The 19,915-nt window shown below is 48.7% G+C and overlaps 1 protein-coding gene across 1 annotated transcript in view; it reads left to right on the forward strand.

Annotated features, from left to right (window-relative positions):
• The window catches only part of LOC108679197 (protein PALS1), a 53,932-nt gene that overhangs the window by 19,469 nt on the left and 14,548 nt on the right, over positions 1-19,915 (forward strand). The window contains exons 6-10 of the mRNA XM_018167797.2: positions 1,464-1,671; positions 2,041-2,354; positions 2,719-2,864; positions 18,280-18,513; positions 19,017-19,207. Coding sequence (XP_018023286.1) covers positions 1,464-1,671; positions 2,041-2,354; positions 2,719-2,864; positions 18,280-18,513; positions 19,017-19,207 — 1,093 coding nt within the window. The remainder of the gene's footprint in view (positions 1-1,463; positions 1,672-2,040; positions 2,355-2,718; positions 2,865-18,279; positions 18,514-19,016; positions 19,208-19,915) is intronic.

Genomic DNA, 19,915 nt, shown 5'->3' on the forward strand with positions numbered 1-19,915 from the left:
ACTGCTGCTACCTGCTGTTGTTGTGGCTGCGGATCACACGAACCGTTATTTTGTGTTGCCACTATTATGGTGTGTGATTGTGATGCGTGCAATGAGTGTCATGGTATAATCATTATTCATAATGTATTAGTCATCTTTGAAATCAATCTATGCGATGACGGCCGTTAATATGATGATTGTGTCAGATGGCACTATTGTCGGGAGGCAATATTGAGCGCCACCTGATATCATATGTTCAACCTGAACCTGAGGACAGGGTTTGTTGACCAAGTGAGTGAGGGATAAGTAACGACTCCCGCCTAGTAGTGCGGTCTCACTGACGTGATGAGTACTTCAATGCCATTAATCTATTTCGCGTCTAGTGGATATTGCGTCTCAATTGCCGATGATATAATCTTAGGATATAAATATGTATAATGAATAGAAGGAGACGCCTGATCGTGGACAACTCCACGCATTCCCATAACTTATGCTTATAATTGGACATTGTACGTGGCACAATGGTCACACATGGTAATCATTGTAGGTAATACAACGATTTCAAATAATGCTTTTGTTGTACGTGAGACAGTGATTGTATGCAGCACAATGATTGCAGTGATAGCACGATAGCACGGCCCTGCATGTACCGCGCAGCGCCGTGCGTGTAACGCGCAGCACCGTGCGTGTACCGCGCAGCACCGTGCGTGTACCGCGCAGCACCGTGCGTGTACCGCGCAACGCCGTGCGTGTACCGCGCAGCACCGTGCGTGTACCGCGCAGCACCGTGCGTGTACCGCGCAGCACCGTGCGTGTACCGCGCAGCACCGTGCGTGTACCACGCAGCGCCGTGCATGTACCGCGCAGCACCGTGCGTGTACCGCGCAGCACCGTGCGTGTAGCACGTAGCGCCATTGCGTGTACCGTTATGTTATCTCATCAGCAGCATTTTCACGTGACATTCACACCTTCAGCTCGTATCTCTTATCTCTTGCGACTTTTACAACTTCACGCGGCGTCCGCTGCTCTGACTGTTCGAGGCTTTTGGGGTCCGAGGTGCTGCATGGAAGCGCTGGGGTTTGGGTTCTGATACCCTGGATGTGTAGGGCTCTGGGGTGTGCATGAGGTACTGGATGTGCTGGGGTTAGAAGTCCGAGGTGCAGGAGGACCTGTTGGGGTTTGAGGTCTGAGGTGCTGGATGTGTTGGGGTTTGATTGGTTTCGTTAGTGCGCCGCCTTGAACTTGAACATGCAACCTAAATGCGTGTAGATGAGTGGGGCTGGCAGATCACTTTCAAATTATTGATGTTTATTTATTTTTTAAGTCCTACAAAAATTGTTGAGTAAATTGCGTTTGTGTTCCTTGCTTTGGTCAGCAAATTGGGAAAAAGTGGAGTATACCACTTGCATTATCAAAGTTGTGGTTCTATCTTAAAGATTGGAAGCGTGGAACAGCCTTCTAATTATGAACTTATTTGCGAACAGGAACAAGAGAAGTCGAGAGTTCCAACAGACGCCCATCAACAGGAACAACAGCAAGACACGGAGCCCAACAGCGCCCCGGCAACAGGGACAGCAACAGAAACTAGCAAAGCTCGTCGTAGCAACGGCGTCGACTCGTCACCTCTCTACGTCACCAGCGTCCCCAGCATCGCTACGTCCTCAGACGTGGCACGTCGTCACCCCGTCAGTGGTGAGTGACGTCAGCTGCCACGTCACTTGTGGCACAGCTGATATAACACATCCATCATCACTGACCAAACACATCACTTGTGCTACAGCTAACGTGCCACGTCCATCATCACTGACCAAACACATCACTTGTACTACAGCTAACGCGCCACGTCCATCATCACTGACCAAACACCCACAGATAGTGAATTAGATGTTACTTGTGTCACAAGTGAGTACGGTTAGAGTGAGTGTACCGTCACGGTAGGAACACGTCTAGTCTTGCCACTATTATATATGGTGTGTGATTGTGATGCGTGCAATGAGTGTTACCAGCGCCTCGGACCCTAATGTTTCACGTCCATCATCACTGACCAAACACGTTGCCCAGGTGCCGTGGGCGACGTAGGGACGGCCGTGGGCGACGCAGGGACGGCCGGGGACGGCGATGCCTACAGGAGCGGGGACGAGCTGGAACTGACGCAGGAGCTGCGCGGCGACACAACTGACGACGACCTCGGCGACGAGGGCGACGGCAGTGACAGCGAGGCGAGGGCACGGCGACGAGGTCCTCGCAAGGGACGAGGGTCTCGACGCGCCCCTCTGACCCGCCACAGGGACGACGAAGGACGACAAGGGGCGCCGCGGGACGACGAGAGGCGACGGGACGACGCCGTGGAGCGCTCACCACAACACAAGGCCGAGGTGGGCGACTCTGCTCTATTGCTCGCTATAAAAGCTTAGAAATCTATGGGGAAATAAAATAGATCATATAAAATAATTATTCTCAATGTTAGTTTTCATGCGCCGCTGTTCATATTTGATCAATGTATGGTAGCAAGTTAATAAATTAGTTACGGAAATTAATCATCAATGTATGGTAGCAAGGTAATATATTATTACTTAAATATCAATGTATGGTAGCAAGGTAATAAATTAGTTAATTAATCATCAATGTATGGTAGCAAGACAATAAATTAGTTAATTAATCATCAATGTATGGTAGCGACTTAGCAAGTTAATAAATTAGCCCCAGTCTGAGGCATTAACAGCCCCCCAATACCCCCAGGAGAGCGGGGGCGCCAGCGACGAGTCGCTGCCCGCGACGCCCGAGAAGACGTACGGGCTCGTCACGTCCCCCCGTCCCCCACCATCCGCCCCAGGGGGAGACCATAAACCCCCACTCACCCCCACCAGTTCTGGAGCCAGCACCAGGTGAGTGTAAACTGGGGGACGGGCAGTGAGGGGACGCGTGGTGCAGTGAGGGGACGCGCGTGGTGCAGTGAGGGGACGCGTGGTGCAGTGAGGGGACGCGCGNGATGCTCTGGCACTGCAGGTCTGGAGATGCTCTGGCACTGCAGGTCTGGAGATGCTCTGGCACTGCAGGTCTGGAGATGCTCTGGCACTGCAGGTCTGGAGATGCTCTGGCACTGCAGGTCTGGAGATGCTCTGGCACTGCAGGTCTGGAGATGCTCTGGCACTGCAGGTCTGGAGATGCTCTGGCACTGCAGGTCTGGAGATGCTCTGGCACTGCAGGTCTGGAGATGCTCTGGCACTGCAGGTCTGGAGATGCTCTGGCACTGCAGGTCTGGAGATGCTCTGGCACTGCAGGTCTGGAGATGCTCTGGCACTGCAGGTCTGGAGATGCTCTGGCACTGCAGGTCTGGAGATGCTCTGGCACTGCAGGTCTGGAGATGCTCTGGCACTGCAGGTCTGGAGATGCTCTGGCACTGCAGGTCTGGAGATGCTCTGGCACTGCAGGTCTGGAGATGCTCTGGCACTGCAGGTCTGGAGATGCTCTGGCACTGCAGGTCTGGAGATGCTCTGGCACTGCAGGTCTGGAGATGCTCTGGCACTGCAGGTCTGGAGATGCTCTGGCACTGCAGGTCTGGAGATGCTCTGGCACTGCAGGTCTGGAGATGCTCTGGCACTGCAGGTCTGGAGATGCTCTGGCACTGCAGGTCTGGAGATGCTCTGGCACTGCAGGTCTGGAGATGCTCTGGCACTGCAGGTCTGGAGATGCTCTGGCACTGCAGGTCTGGAGATGCTCTGGCACTGCAGGTCTGGAGATGCTCTGGCACTGCAGGTCTGGAGATGCTCTGGCACTGCAGGTCTGGAGATGCTCTGGCACTGCAGGTCTGGAGATGCTCTGGCACTGCAGGTCTGGAGATGCTCTGGCACTGCAGGTCTGATGTGCTCAACGTTGCGCTCACTCGAAGACAACTAACTATTTGCTCGTTAGTTTTTCCATCGAATTGCCTCCCATTGATGTTCGTGTGGAGATATACCGACCGAGATGTTGTCATGGCATGAATATCAATGCTGAACGTGTTCGTCGTGACCAGAGATGCACTGCATGACATAATGCGCGATTTTTTCTTGCTTTCGATTATTTCGCTGCTTCACTCAGTCTACACCTAAGTCATAACTTTTTCCAAGACAACCTACATTTTGATCCTGTTTCTTCGATCATTTCATAATGTTTAGGAATTCATTTCCGTCATTTATAAACGTCAAATGAATAGAAATGATGCTTTGGCTGCCATCACGTTAACATCAATAGTGTAGTCTGCCACGCAAATTTTTCTTTCGTTAATTATTTATATGAAAACGATTACTTCGACGATTGGGCCTAACTTCAATAAATTCAACCCGCGCTAAAAATTGACGAAATAAATGATGTAACATGTGGGTGATGTGGCGCAATAGATGAAATAATGTACATTCATCGTAAGGAAGCGCAATGCGAAATGCGTTGAGCGAGGCTGTAACAGACCCAGCCGTGGGTCTGTCCCAGCCAGTTCAACGGCATACGTGGCAGTTCAACGATTGTGATGAATTAACGATGCTTTCATCGTTTGGGTATATTATAAACTATTGCATGTAATTCTGTGCATGGATTCGTGTCACGTGACCCGCAGCGTATCATCATTTAAACGCATAAGTAAGAGTTATTGTTCGACAGTGACTGCATTACTAATTGAACAATCCAATACTTCCCCGCTGTACTCGCAGCGAGCAGCTGCAATTCTTCCATATATTCTGCACTGCATGGCCACTTATGTAGCTTCTTCTGCCGTGAATTCTGCGGACACGGTTACATTGAAACGAAAACTTTTCGACCGGGACCCAGCCTCAAATTCAATTGGCAGATGCTAACCGAACCATGTCGTGGCCATATTCGCCTTTCTAGGTCTACCACGCCGATCTGGCGAGTGGTTAGGATCTCTAGATTGGAGCTGAGCGTTTAACGAGTGGTTAGGTTAACTCGGACTGGAGCAGAGCGTTCTCCAGCGGCGGGTAGATGTTGAAATTCAGCGAACTTCGGCGACAAGCCTCGCATTGCCTACTGCCGTAAAACATTCTAGTCAATGATGTAAATAATGGGTGAGAATGACTTTTTATCCACATATTTCCGGTGTGAGTATATGAAATTATATAAGAAACTGTTACGCGGCTAGGTTTGTGTAGGTACAAAGGCCGCGTGCCGGCTGACGTTAGTTGGTGCACTGCTAGAAAGTTGCTACCGCTACGCCGAGCACAGTATCACAGCGCCAACTCTGCTGGGTTGTGGCTACCACACTGAGCACACCCACAGCGCCAACTCTGCTGGGTTGTGGCTACCACACTGAGCACACCCACAGCGCCAACTCTGCTGGGTTGTGGCTACCACACCGAGAACAGCAACTACTCTGCAGCAAGGTTCCGTGATCGATTTGCAGTAGTGGTGGTTGGAAACATTGTCGAATCAAGCTTCAATGTATTCTTCTTAGATGGCTTTTAGCTCCTGGTTGAAATTGTCATCTGGCTTTCCGCATTAAATGTACAACCAATTTATTGTATATGTTCAGATAGGATGAAGACACTCTTCTAAGTGATGGACAACCAGAAATATTGTACTCCCTGGGGCTGACGTACACGATGTGGACAGACGTACAACTTCTTTACTCCGTGCAGCTCTACTTAGCTTGCAATAAACAGTGCAGTACAGTGCAGCTCTACTTAGCTTGCAGTAAACAGTACAGTGCCGCTCTACTTAGCTTACAGTAAACAGTACAGTACAGTGCAGCTCTACTTAGCTTGCGGTAAACAGTACAGTGCAGCTCNCGCCCCTGCTACACACGTCCCTGCTACACACGCCCCTGCTACACACGTCCCTGCTACACACGTCCCTGCTACACACGTCCCTGCTGCTCCTGTCTCTGTTGCACTTCCGGTATTCGTCACTGGTTGGTGTCGCGGAATTTGCCTCGCCAAGCACCCAACTATCGAAACCAGCGGCAGAGTCGCCATAGTTAGCAAGATGAACCGCAGCGACTGTCGGCCAGGGCGTTGTGCGGGGGGAGGAAGACTACAGGTATGCTAAACCCCCCACTTCACCCCAACTCACCTGCCTCCCACCCACGTAAACCTGCCACCAACCGACGACAGGTTGCCTCCAGCTTCAGTACCTAGCTAAACGCCAGCTGGTGAGGGTGTGTGTGTGCCGCTTAGTTTCCTGTAACTTTCGACGCCGCTAGGCCGATCCTTCCTAACCACAGGAATTTAGCTGCTCCAGTGACGACATTCTACCATGTAAACGATGGTATTGTGAATTTTGTGTTGTCATTAATGCCTGCAAATCGGAACGTATCGACATTAGTTAGAACAAGCGCATTCTGAAATTTGAACTGAAGTAAGGAGTGTTGAGAACTCCTAAACTTGGTCGGTCGGTCAGTGGCGACGGCATGTGCTAAGTCCTGCGGAAATACTGCGTTGTCTTGACTTCTGTTGCTCTTAGCCTATGAGAGGGAATTCTTGCTGTTTGTATTCCCTATTCAATTTAGCTGCCATCATAAGTACTTTTGAACTCAATTGGTGGGTTTAGCTTGATTGAGCATAGTTCGCCGGAAAAGTGGCAATTAATGCTAGGCTTCTAATCGAACGAGATTATTATCAAGCTATCTTCTAGAAGGTTGCCGTGCGAAGCTTAGGCGTCAGCTTTGGTCAATGGCCCACTGATTGTTTCGCACTGTTCATGCTAGGAATACTAGTCAGCTCATTGTTTAGTCAACTCAGAAAATATGAATATTTTGCTTAAGTGCTTAACACTTTTCTAAATTGAGTCGTTTTGAACCGTTGCACATCTGGACTTGGTGCTTAGTCAGACTTCAACACCAGCTTCTTATGCTATGGGTATGTGCTCTCTGATGGACCTTTCATGAATCGGTAATCGAAAATTCAAGAATCGAGATGGCCATTGAAACTTTTGTTTTTCTATACTATAATTATCGATTCTTGGTATTACAAATACTGTTTTTACTTACAGTCCTGTGGTATGATTCATTGTTTTTCCAAGAATTGTCGGAATCGTTTCCCTTTGAAAGTCCGGTGCAGTCGCTGCTCACCACCGAACATCCCTGCGTGCTACTGCTAATACTGAATATTTACCGCTAATATGTAATTTTATTTACATTTCTCACTTAATACCCTGGTAATTAACAAATTAATCAAGTGTAGCGTTTGCATTCAACGGCTGATCACTGAGACCAGGCAGGAAGCGTGGGGTTGCAGCTGCTAAGCGTCGCCAGACTATTTTGTGTCCGGCAGAACCGTTCATAAAACCAAAGTGTTCGTGTTTATACCACCTGAAAGGCCATTGCGTACCTGTGGGTTGGTACCACGTTTCGAGAACTACTGTTCTGTTACTCTTACCACTGATGTTTCTTTGATGCAATTGTAAGTTTTATTCGTGATTTCTGCTACGAAATGAAATGTCCTCCGTTTTCTCTGTCCGATTAGGTTAGAACGTTAGATGGAAGATCTTTACCTGCTTGGGGTCCTGCAGTACCTTGCTCTTGTCGTACGCTTAGCGATCGTCACCACTGAACGTACAATCGCCTCATTATCAGCTTCCGATCAAATCTTTATTCAACTAACGATCGCCTCATCATTCAACGTACGATCGCCGCATTACTCGTTTTACAATCGCAGCATTTTTCTACTTGAATCCTGCATTTTCCAACTTACGATCGCCGCATTATTCGTCTTACAATCGCAGCATTTTTCTACTTAGGCTACTTCCAACTTAGATCGCTGCATTTTTCAACTTAGATCGCTGCATTTTTCAACTTACAAGCGCCGCATTATTCAACGTTGCATTATTAATGCATTAATAGACTTGCATTATTATAATAGAGACTTGTGCAAGTCTCTCATCACCCACGAGACCCTCTCACTCGGAGGCAGTCCTGTGCTACCCATACTTTAGGCGTCGTATTCAATAAGTTATTTCCTACTGAGTTGAAAATTGACCCTTCCTTACCCATGCCAGTACGTGCGTCGTCTCTTATTCACTATGCTATTTATACCATGAAATCATGCCGTTACTCATGAAATTTCACTGCAAAGTTCCACTGCCTGCACTTTATAAATTTTGCTTCGTTCTCCCCGGGCTGTCTTGACTTCAATTGTCCTTGAGGGAAGTTGGCCTTGGATAACTTAAGGTTGACTAATTTGACTGAAATTGTCTGTACTGGGCAAAATTTTAGCTCTGTAAAGAACTTGCTGAAGAAACTTGATGAAACCTGTCTATGGTTAACTTGACCTTTGCAAAGTTGGTAATAGCTGGTACTTTGGTGAAAATTTATCCTCTCAACTTCGACTGAACCTCATCTGGGCAAAATGGATCTCTGGTTTATTAACTAAACTAACCTCTGGCTATTTTCGGTTAACTTGCTCCCTACAAGCTTGTCAAATCTAGCCCTTCGCAAAACTTCGGCTAACTTGGTTTCTGACAAATTAATTTAACCATGCATATAAGCCTGAATTAACCTAAGTCAATGCTAATCGCACATAACGGCGACTGCAGCTACCTTCATAGGGCAGAAGGTTAACTGCTCTTGGCTAAATAGCCTCTGCATCTTGACGCCGCCGTGTGGGTAAAAGAGGGAGAGGGTAGACGCAGCGTGTAGGGCTTGCATGTCAATAACGTGGATGTCTGTGGATGTTAACAAGCTCAGCGTGTATTGCCTACATGTCAATAACCTGGATGTCTCTGGATGTTAACAAACGCATCGTGTATTGCCTACATGTCAATAACGTGGATGTCTCTGGATGTTAACAAACGCAGCGTGTGGTGCATACGTGTCAATAACGTAGATGTCGTTAGACATTATCAATCGACGATGGGCACGTCGGCCTGAGTGTCTGTACGTCTAAGAACACTTGTAAGTGTCGATAACAAAGCTCGGTATCGTTAGCAGGGTCCTGACCACTCACGAGCCTGTTTGCGCTGACCGCAGCGATAGCGGCTGTGATAGCCAGCCTGCCTGTAGGCCTACGCCCGAGAAGCTCAAAGCTCAGCGTGACTCAGACGCTGTGTCAACGCCTAAATAGTGAACTTTTTAAGACAGTCACGTGGTCACTTACTAGTTATTATGCCGCAACGATAATGCTACCTCTTCTTCAAATGGTCTTATGGTTGATAAGTATTGCTAAATTGAAACTATTATGACATGACCTATATAACGCACGAAAAAGTGGCTCTAACTCATCCAAGCATCAATTCCGATCAGACCAACTCCTGTATCATAGTCATACCTCCATGCTCGTATGACAATCCAGACTGTTTATAGTGATGACACCTGTGCAGTTTTAATGGTGTCAGGCTGTCAGCTTATATATCCCACTAAACAAAGCTCAATAGTGATGAACAATTTAAAAGTGAAAATCGCAAAGAATCAATGATAACTTCTTCTTGGCTGAGCTGGTGACGAGTTTCGTGTTTCGGCCGCGACAACTTCGATAATTAAGAGAACATTGATCATGCTCACTTGAAATAACTCATTTCGTCGAGAGTTGACAACTTATTTGTGTACGAGACGACAACATAAGTGGAGATATCAGAAAAGGTTAGACGGTAGAGCGGATAACGTAAAGTCGGAACTGATGTGGAAAACTCGAAGTCGCGTTAAAGACAAACTCTTCCTGGAGACATGATGTTCAGCGCCCTGGTGCTGCACATGTTCAGGTATGTGGTGCTGCAAGTGTTCAGATATGTGGTGCTGCACATGTTCAGGTATGTTGTGTCTGGTGCTGCACATGTTCAGGTATGTGGTGCTGCACATGTTCAGGTATGTTGTGCTGCACATGTTCAGGTATGTTGTGCTGCACATGTTCAGGTATCTGGTGCTGCACATGTTCAGGTATGTGGTGCTGCACATGTTCAGGTATGTTGTGCTGCACATGTTCAGGTATGTTGTGCTGCACATGTTCAGGTATGTTGTGCTGCACATGTTCAGGTATGTTGTGCTGCACATGTTCAGGTATGTTGTGCTGCACATGTTCAGGTATGTTGTGCTGCACATGTTCAGGTATGTGGTGCTGGACATGTTCAGGTATGTTGTGCTGCACATGTTCAGGTATGTGGTGCAGCACATGTTCTGGTATGTGGTGCAGCACATGTTCAGGTATGTGGTGTCTGGTGCAGCACATGTTCAGATATAATGCTGAACTTATTGCGCATTCATGTGATATTTTTAAACGTACATGATGTAAACAGACGCGTGTACGCAGACCGGTTGTGACGTACACGTGTGCGCGTGTACGGGCGCTACACGCGGACCGGTCTTGGCGCACACGGCATTCCTGGTGGTGACTTTTTTCGTGCATCTTCTTGCATTTACATCAATTCCTGTCTTCCTCCCACCGCCTCCTTCCTCGCTTCTTCCTCCTCCTCTTCCCTCCTCCTCTTCCCTCCTCCTCTTCCCTCCTCCTCTTCCCTCCTCCTCTTCCCTCCTCCTCTTCCCTCCTCCTCTTCCCTCCTCCTCTTCCAGAAGACGCTGAAGCCTATCGACTGCTGCGATATAACGCTTCTTAGCTATCACTGGCTGCCACTGAGTGGCCATGTCTGCTATTAGCACTGGCTGCCACTGAGTGGCCATGTCTGCTTAGTGCTATTACCACTGGCTGCCACTGAGTGGCCATGTCTGCAATTATCACTGGCTGCCACTGAGTGGCCGTGTCTGCTATTATCACTGGCTGCCACTGAGTCTCGAATCTGTAAGTTTCTTGATGTTATCGCGGCTTGCAGTTCAGTCTGCTGAATCTCCTTGACGCTCTCTCATCAGTTCAGTTGTGATATCTCCCCTTGTTTCCTTCTACTCTACGTTCGAGCGTCCTAAAGCCGATCGGAGCTACCAAAAAATTATTATTGAATTTGGATCAAGTTTGGTCACGGGGCTAACCGAGGGCCCCGAGCCTCTCTAAGAACCATATGTCAATATCAAGCACAGATTTCTTATAAGGGGTTTAATTAAAGAAGTTTGACGAATTTATACAAGGTGATTCACGGAAACTTCCTGATTTGAGAGCTCTATAAAAAATAACTAGTAAAGATATCATTACAATATTAATTTTATCGAAAAATGCATTACCTGAATTTTATTATCTCTTAGTTTTAAAGATAACATCGGACAAATGACGGCCTCCATTGTCCATGTATTCAGTTGCGTTCCGTTCAACTCGCTGAAGCATATTGACGGGTATGTTGGCGATGGCTTGGCGTATGTTCTTCAAAGGAAGTATGGTCCTTGGACAGTCATTGTAAACCTTTGATTCAATTTCAACACTGGCTATTTCCTTGCATTCACACTTCCACTTACCCACAATATGTTCACCCTCGATCGTAACAATCAATTGGAACCGAGTACGGAATGCTCGTTGGGTAATGATAATGAAGCAGCCATTAGAAAAGTACGCCTCTGCAGCAAACATACACTGCTCACTTGTCCAATGCTTAGTGGTAAACTGACTAGGCTCTACACAAACTTCATGACCTTGCCTTTCATATGAAATACTTCTAACCTTTTTCCTACAACATCTAGCTGCTTGGCGTGAAATACAAAACAGAAATTTTTCGTGAATTAACCTGTGCATTGTATTTGGGGGTGATGATACCCATAGCAAACATTGTGAGAAAGATGACGCATTCGGTAGGTTGCAGAGTGGAGCTAATCTTCAGTGCAGCATTCCGAGTCTGCAGTGCACTGCCACGCTCACGTACGCTGCTCAGTGCACTGCCACGCTCACGTACGCTGCTCAGTGCACTGCCACTACTACGTGCATCACTACGCCACTACTACGTGCATCACTACGCCACTACTACGTGCATCACTACGCCATTGATGCGCCGCTCATTCACGAGGGTCGCGATCAGCTGAGAGTCACGCGCAGGTGCCGTCACTCGTCAGTGCGCGGACTGCCGCTGGTCTGGACGGTTGTGTGTGTTTGAGTGTGCGCTCCTCCGCTGTCATGTGTCTAGTGCGCTCATACGTTTCCATGCCATTGTGTTATCTCGGTAGATAATTATTTTATGGTTTCACTGTAAATTTGGAAAGGTATTATGTTTATTACAATTGGAGGCTGGTTAAAGGTTCTATTTTTGAAAAGAATTGATCGCGAAACGCTTGACGAGGCCGACCGTTGTTAGTGTGCTTCTTGATTGTGTTGTTTTGTCAATAACTTTTTTACAGCCGCCATTATTGCTCTGTTCTCTTGTACGTCAGTTCTTATCGCGATGATTTATTGTATCCATAAACACTCTTAATGTAACATTTGATAGTTGACAGTGACGCCGAAATTGTGGCGATTACACATCATTGACTGTCATAGAATTGTGACTACCTCAGTGGTTTATGAGGTGCACAAGCAACTCACACCTTCATCTGCCACTTGTCGCGCCTTGATCTGCCACTTGCCACGACTTGATCTGCCACTTGTCGCGCCTTGATCTGCCACTTGTCGTGCCTTGATCTGCCACTTGTCGTGCCTTGATCTGCCTCTTGTCGTGCCTTGATCTGTCACTTGTCGCGCCTTGATCTGCCTCTTGTCGTGCCTTGATCTGTCACTTGTCGCGCCTTGATCTGCCTCTTGTCGTGCCATGATCTGCCACTTGTCGCGCCTTTATCTGCCTCTTGTCGTGCCTTCATCTGCCACTTGTCGTGCCTTCATCTGCCACTTGTCGCGCCTTCATTTGCCACTTGTCGCGCCTTCATCTGCCACTTGTCGCGCCTTCATCTGCCACTTGTCGCGCCTTCATCTGCCACTTGTCGCGCCTTCATCTGCCACTTTTCACGGCGCTACCGCCACGTACCTCTCCTTGACCGGTCACGTGCACGGTGGTGTGACTGAAGACGTTCGTTTGTTTACGCCCGTTGCCATGACAACGTTGCGTGCCCTTGCTAAGGGCAGCTGCTCCAACGGGCTTCCATCTCCTGACTGAGTAGTCTTTGGTTCAATTCCTTCATTTAATCCTGGAAAATGGGCTCCGTATTGAGGGGTTTTAATGAAGTCAATACAAAGCAAGTACACAGTCGTGTAGTTTCTGTATAACAGCTACACATCGATGTTTCATCTACACTGTACGCCCACTCTGTTGGCATCTAATTACTGTGGCTGCGATGTACAACTGTTGGCAGTCACAAAACACATGTGTGTGTTGTGTGACACAGGGTCACACAGAGGCAACACACAATAAATATTTGTATTATTCAACCTGCAATAAAGCCTTGTGTGCACACAGGGCGCCCTGAAATCTGTATGCCGGGGCACGCGCTGCACCAGAGCGTGGCTCGCGTGTCATGCGGTGTCGTGTGTCCGTAAACGCAGGCTGTGTTTGCCCGCGCTGAGAACCTGGTGCTGGAGGGTCGGGTGGTGAGGTGCTGGAGGTCGGGTGGTGAGGTGCTGGAGGTCGGGTGGTGAGGTGCTGGAGGGTCGGGTGGTGAGGTGCTGGAGGTCGGGTGGTGAGGTGCCGGAGGTCGGGTGGTGAGGTATTGGAGGTCGGGTGGTGAGGTGCTGAAGGGTCGGGTGGTGAGGTGCCGGAGGTCGGGTGGTGAGGTACATCTAGATGTGTATAAGAGACAGCGTAGTAGTGGTGTAATGATGCACGTAGTGGTGTAGTGATGCACGTAGTAGTGGTGTAGTGATGCACGTAGTAGTGGTGTAGTGATGCACGTAGTAGTGGCGTAGTGATGCACGTAGTAGTGGCGTAGTGATGCACCTGTCTCTTATACACATCTAGATGTGTATAAGAGACAGCTATTACTGCTGCTGCTGTTTCCATTACTGCTGCTGCTGTTTCTACTACTACTGCTGCTGCTGTTTCTACTACTGCTTCTGCTGCTGTTTCTATTACTGCTGTCTCTTATACACATCTAGATGTGTATAAGAGACAGCACGTACGCTGCTCAGTGCACTGCCGCGCTCACGTACGCTGCTCAGTGCACTGCCGCGCTCACGTACGTGCTCAGTGCACTGCCACGCTCACGTACGCTGCTCAGTGCACTGCCACGCTCACGTACGCTGCTCAGTGCACTGCTGCGCTCCACATCGCTGCTGCAGGCCGACATTGCGGTAGTGAAACTCTCATGAAAGCTGAAGACGACGTGACACTGTTGCTGCTGCTGCTGCTGTTTCTATTACTGCTACTGCTGTTTCTATTACTGCTGCCGCTGTTTTTATTACTGCTGCTGCTGCTGTTTCTATTACTGCTGCTGCTGTTTCTATTACTGCTGTTGCTGTTTCTATTACTGCTGTTGCTGTTTCTATTAACGCTGTTGCTGTTTCTATTAACGCTGTTGCTGTTTCTATTACTGCTGTTGCTGTTTCTATTACTGCTGACGCCGTTTCTATTACTCCTGCTGCTGTTTCTATTACTGCTGCTGCTGTTTCTATTACTGCTGCTGCTGTTTCTATTACTGTTGCTGATGCTGCGGCAGCGTTGGGGCGGCAGCGTGCAGCTGATTGCTGGTGTCGGCGGTGGCGTGCAACTTCCGTCCGCCCCCCAGGAATGCGCGCTGCAGTGCGACGTGTAGGCACTTCCCTGTCCCGCTGTCCGTTCCTCTGCCCTACTGCCGCTCGCTTGATACAGCCTCCATTACCACTGATTTAATACGTATTGTTACTACGTGGTTCCTACTACGTGCATACGCCACTACTACGTGCATCACTACGCCACTACTACGTGCAAGTGAGGTGCCGGAGGGTCGGGTGGTGAGGTGACGCAGCGTCGTGTAGGGCGGCAGGTGTTGACTGCGCGACGTCGTCGCATGACGCAGCGCATTGTCAGCGTTCCACGTGTGCCGCGTGTCTCGGATACGTTTCTAACGTTTCCTTGTCAGATACGTAACTAGTATATTATGACTATTGTCAGGAACATTTAACCTTGTTATTATTCGTGATTCATCTACCTCACCGCCTCATCCATGGTCACTTGTTACGCACTCCACCTTCAGCGGCGTTACAGTAGCGCTAGCATGTAGTGGAAGACTTGTCTTTCATTTTCTTCTGCCCAGTCTGCCTGAGAGTTCTAGGACATACAAATATAACATAACACCACCACAACTCTTGTTGAAGATTCGTGGTTATAACACAAGTTATGTAAAAGCCAATTTGGGACACCATCGAGCGATTCGCGCTACTGACTGGGCGCTGGTGAGAATGGGGACGCTGGTCACTAGTACCATGAGGGCGCTGGTCACTTGTACTTTGGGGGCGCTGGTCACTATATAGTACCATGGGGGCGCTGGTCACTAGTGCCATGGGGGCGCTGGTCACTAGTACCATGGGGGCGCTGGTGACTAGTACCATGGGGGCGCTGGTTTTAGTACCATGGGGGCGCTGTGCTGCTGTACCCCGCACTGCTGGGCATCGACTCCACCAAGTGGCAGACTGGATGTCTGCAGTAAATAAAATACCAACCAAGTGTCCATTGAACAATTTAAGACGTATTCACGTTCGTAAGTGAGTGGTGGTCTCTTATCAGCGTCAGCGATTTATCAGCTAATCAGAAGCTGTAGCAGCAAGGTGCTGCAGTGCTCGGGTATCTGCCAGCAAGACAGAGCGTCGACTCGAGCGTCGTGATCAATGAAACCTTAGTGGTGACCTTATTGCTGCTGCTGCTGGTGGTGAATAGTGCTGCATATACCTAGCAGCTGCTGGTGATGACTAGTGTTGAATATAGCAGCTGCTGGTGATGATTTTGTGAAAGGTTCGTGCTGAGCGCGACCACTTCGGCTCCAATATCAAGTCTTACTAATTGCCTATGTTTTAGAATAAAATATATTATGAGTTCAGTTGATTGCGGAAGAAGATTAATGAAAAGTGAGAAAATGATGGGGTGGTGGTGACATCGAGCGAAACTGTCAAGTTGTGTGGTGAATCTTGCTTGTGATGACTCGTAATGCAACCAAATTCCGCCCTGCCATGCTCAAGTTCATCACTCACGGGTACGTTCACCAACCGTCGCCGCTCTTGCCATTCATTCAGTATATACTACGAGCGCCCCTGCCATTCATTCAGTATATACTACGTGCACTCCTGCCATTCATTCAGTATATACTACGAGCGCCCCTGCCATTCATTCAGTATATACTACGTGCGCTCCTGCCATTCATTCAGTATATACTACGTGCGCTCCTGCCATTCATTCAGTATATGCTACGGGCGCTACTGCCATTCATTCAGTATATTCTACGTGCTTCAGTATATACTACGTACGCTTCTGTCATTCATTCAGTATATACTACGTACGCTTCTGTCATTCATTCAGTATATGCTACGGGCGCTACTGCCATTCATTCAGTATATTCTACGTGCTTCAGTATATACTACGTACGCTCCTGCCATTCATTCAGTATATGCTACGGGCGCTCCTGCCATTCATTTAGTATATTCTACGTGCTTCAGTATATACTACATACGCTTCTGTCATTCATTCAGTATATACTACGTGCAATCTCGCGTTTCATTCAGTAAATGCCTTCTTCTATGGCAAGGAATTCCTTATCGCTTATCTGGCATATCAGCCACTCTCTCCGTGCCAGCTTTCTTATCTCATTTTCATACCTTCATACACAGTGACATTACCATGATTCATACCTTCATACCTGGTGACATTACCATGATTCATGCCTTCATACCTGGTGACATTACCATGATTCATACCTTCATACCTGGTGACATTACCATGATTTATGCCTTCATACCTGGTGACATTACCATGATTCATGCCTTCATACCTGGTGACATTACCATGATTCATACCTTCATACCTGGTGACATTACCATGATTTATGCCTTCATACCTGGTGACATTACCATGATTCATACCTTCATACACGGTGTCATTACCATGATTCATACCTTCATACATGGTGACATTACCATGATTCATACCTTCATACAAGGTGACATTACCATGATTCATACCTTCATACATGGTGACTACCATGATTCATACCTTCATACACGGTGTCATTACCATGATTCATACCTTCATACATGGTGACATTACCATGATTCATACCTTCATACCTGGTGACATTACCATGATTCATACCTTCATACATGATGACATTACCATGATTCATACCTTCATACCTGGTGACATTACCATGATTCATACCTTCATACATGGTGACATTACCATGATTCATACCTTCATACATGGTGACACTACCATGATTCATACCTTCATACATGGTGACACTACCATGATTCATACCTTCATACCTGGTGACATTAATATGTTTTTCATATCTTTATTCATCATTGTGGCGTAGAGCTATTGCATAGCATAATTGTGGTGCAGCATCACTGTGGCGTACAATAACATCACAGCGCCATTGTGTAGCATCACTGTGGTGCAGCATCACTGTGGTGCAGCATCACTGTGGTGTGCAATAACATCACACATTGTGATATTGTGATGTGTTTCACTGCACGTGGCGAGGTTCGAGCTTCGCGTCCCTCGCGTTTATCGATCTCTGCCGCGCTGTGCTGCGTGGTTCTGGCGCCTTGCTGTTGCTCTTGCCTGTTGATGCCGCTCTGCGCACCGCCGCGTCTCTGCACACCGCCGCGTCTCTGCGCACCGCCGCGTCTCAGCGCACCGCCGCGTCTCTGCACCCCGCCGCGTCTCTGCACACCGACCGCCGCGTCTCTGCGCACCGTCGCGTCTCTGCACACCGCCGCGTCTCTGCACCCCGCCGCGTCTCTGCGCACCGCCGCGTCTCTGCGCACCGCCGCGTCTCTGCGCACCGCCGCCGCGCGGTGTGCACACAACACCTGCTTTTACACACTCTGCCCCGGTCACCACACTGCAGTGATTGCGTGACCTGTCTGAGTGCGCCGAGGGCAGGTGTTGGCGGCCGGCGGCTGCTGGCGTCCGTTACAAAACCGTCACTGCGCACCTGCCCGTGGCCGCCACTAATGGCCAGCGCCCTGGGTAACGGGCTGTACTGCGCGTGTACTGCGCAACGGCGCTGCAGTTGCGTGATGGCATGAGGCGCCCTCGGTAACAGTTGCGTGGGTATTTTTTTGAAGGGCGCGCCTCGCTTCTGCGCCGGTTTACTTCATTGGGCACGTTTTCCATTTTAACGCTCGACTCGCTGTAGCTTTTCTGACACAGGGAACGTTTGTTCAATCTGACGCGTGCACGTTTGCCTCATTAGTCAATAGGCGCATTTGCTCCTCGGATGTTTGACATGAGGAAAACTCTTAATTTATTGTTCTTCAAAATGAGCTTTCCTGATCGCAATGTTTATCAATCAACGTTGTTGAAATATCTGATCCCAATTGAAATGTTTTTCAGCTCGCGCAAGTCGGAGGGAGGAGGAGGAGGCAGCACAACTGGGGGGTTTGGGGGATCAGAAGACACCTCTAAGAGGGGGTCAGTAGTGGGGCTGCCCCCCCTCGTGCCACCATCAGCTGCTGTACACACAGAGCCCCCCGCCATGATCAGTGTCGTCGAGTTTGATCCTCGGACCCGCGAGATGGCGGTGGACGTTCCCGACTCCTTCATAGCCCGCACCAAGACCCCACCCAGGTGAGCAGACCACTCGCAGACCAGTACACGTTGTATGTATTACACGGCCTAGTACCCAAGTACCTTGTATGTACTACACGGCCTAGTACACAAGCACATTGTACGTACTACACGACCTACTACACAACTACATTGTATGTCCTACACGGCCTAGCACACAAGTCCAGGTAGTGGCCATTTTTTCGCCTATGATTGGTGGCTTTAGCTTTAAAGCAGACAACGATTGACTGACGGAGTTACTAACTCATAACCTATTTTATATTTTATATTGAGGCTCCAGCCCCCAGGTGCTCCACGCAGGTCCTGACTATTGATACATATACGCTTGTCTGTACAGGCCTGCGTACAGAGTACGCATCTCTCGTGCCACGTATACGCGCGTAAACTCTGAAGCGCAGTCGCCCGAGCGTGTAATTAACCCATACCGTCATTATTTGGGCACGTGCTTCATATATTTCATTGCAAGTAATGATAAAGATCGGTAACTTGTGATGTATTTACAGATACCCGCCACCCAAGTCAGCCTCGACTACTCCCTTATACTGCAATAACAACTACAACAAGAAGACAAGAGATGGAGACGTGATCCCACTCAACGGGAGCTATGCTCCCCACCCTGACACCCACACGGCCGTCGTGGTGCAGACACCCAACTCACAGGAAGAGGAAAATAGGCTACTTAAATATGAGGTGGGTGGGCGGGTAGGAGTGGGCTTGGTGAGTGGGTGGTTTGGTAGGAGTGTGCTTCTTAAATATAAGGTGGGCGGCTAAGCAGGAGTGCGACACTTGGATGTGAGTGAGAGTAGAATATATTTTGCAAGTATCAGCAAGATAGCTCACGTTATTATCTACAAGCGCATTGTGTCTTGCGGTATTTAATTTTCCTGGAAATGTTGCTCCACGCTTGCTGCTTACGTTGTATTCAATGCAGAAATTCGGCCTCAATACCATATGGTATTGTAGTTGAAGTTTTCCCAGAATACTCCACGCTCTTGTCGATGCCCGAGCGACACTCGCACTTTCTGTGATGGCCTTTAAATATATTCAATTGCATTGCTAGTGGCACCGCGTGGCACTGCTAGTGGCACCACGTGTCACTGCTAGTGGCACCACATGTCACTGCTAGTGGCGCCACGTGTCATTGCTAGTGGCACCACGTGTCACTGCTAGTGGCACCACGTGTCACTGCTAGTGGCACCAGGTGTCGCTGCTAGTGGCACCACGTGTCACTGCTAGTGGCACCACGTGTCACTGCTAGTGGCACCAGGTGTCGCTGCTAGTGGCACCACGTGTCACTGCTAGTGGCACCACGTGTCACTGCTAGTGGCACCAGGTGTCGCTGCTAGTGGCACCACGTGTCTCTGCTAGTGGCACCACGTGTCACTGCTAGTGGCACCACGTG

This window comes from Hyalella azteca, unplaced genomic scaffold (assembly GCF_000764305.2).
Source record: "Hyalella azteca isolate HAZT.00-mixed unplaced genomic scaffold, Hazt_2.0.2 contig2661, whole genome shotgun sequence".
Lineage (NCBI taxonomy): Eukaryota > Metazoa > Arthropoda > Malacostraca > Amphipoda > Hyalellidae > Hyalella > Hyalella azteca.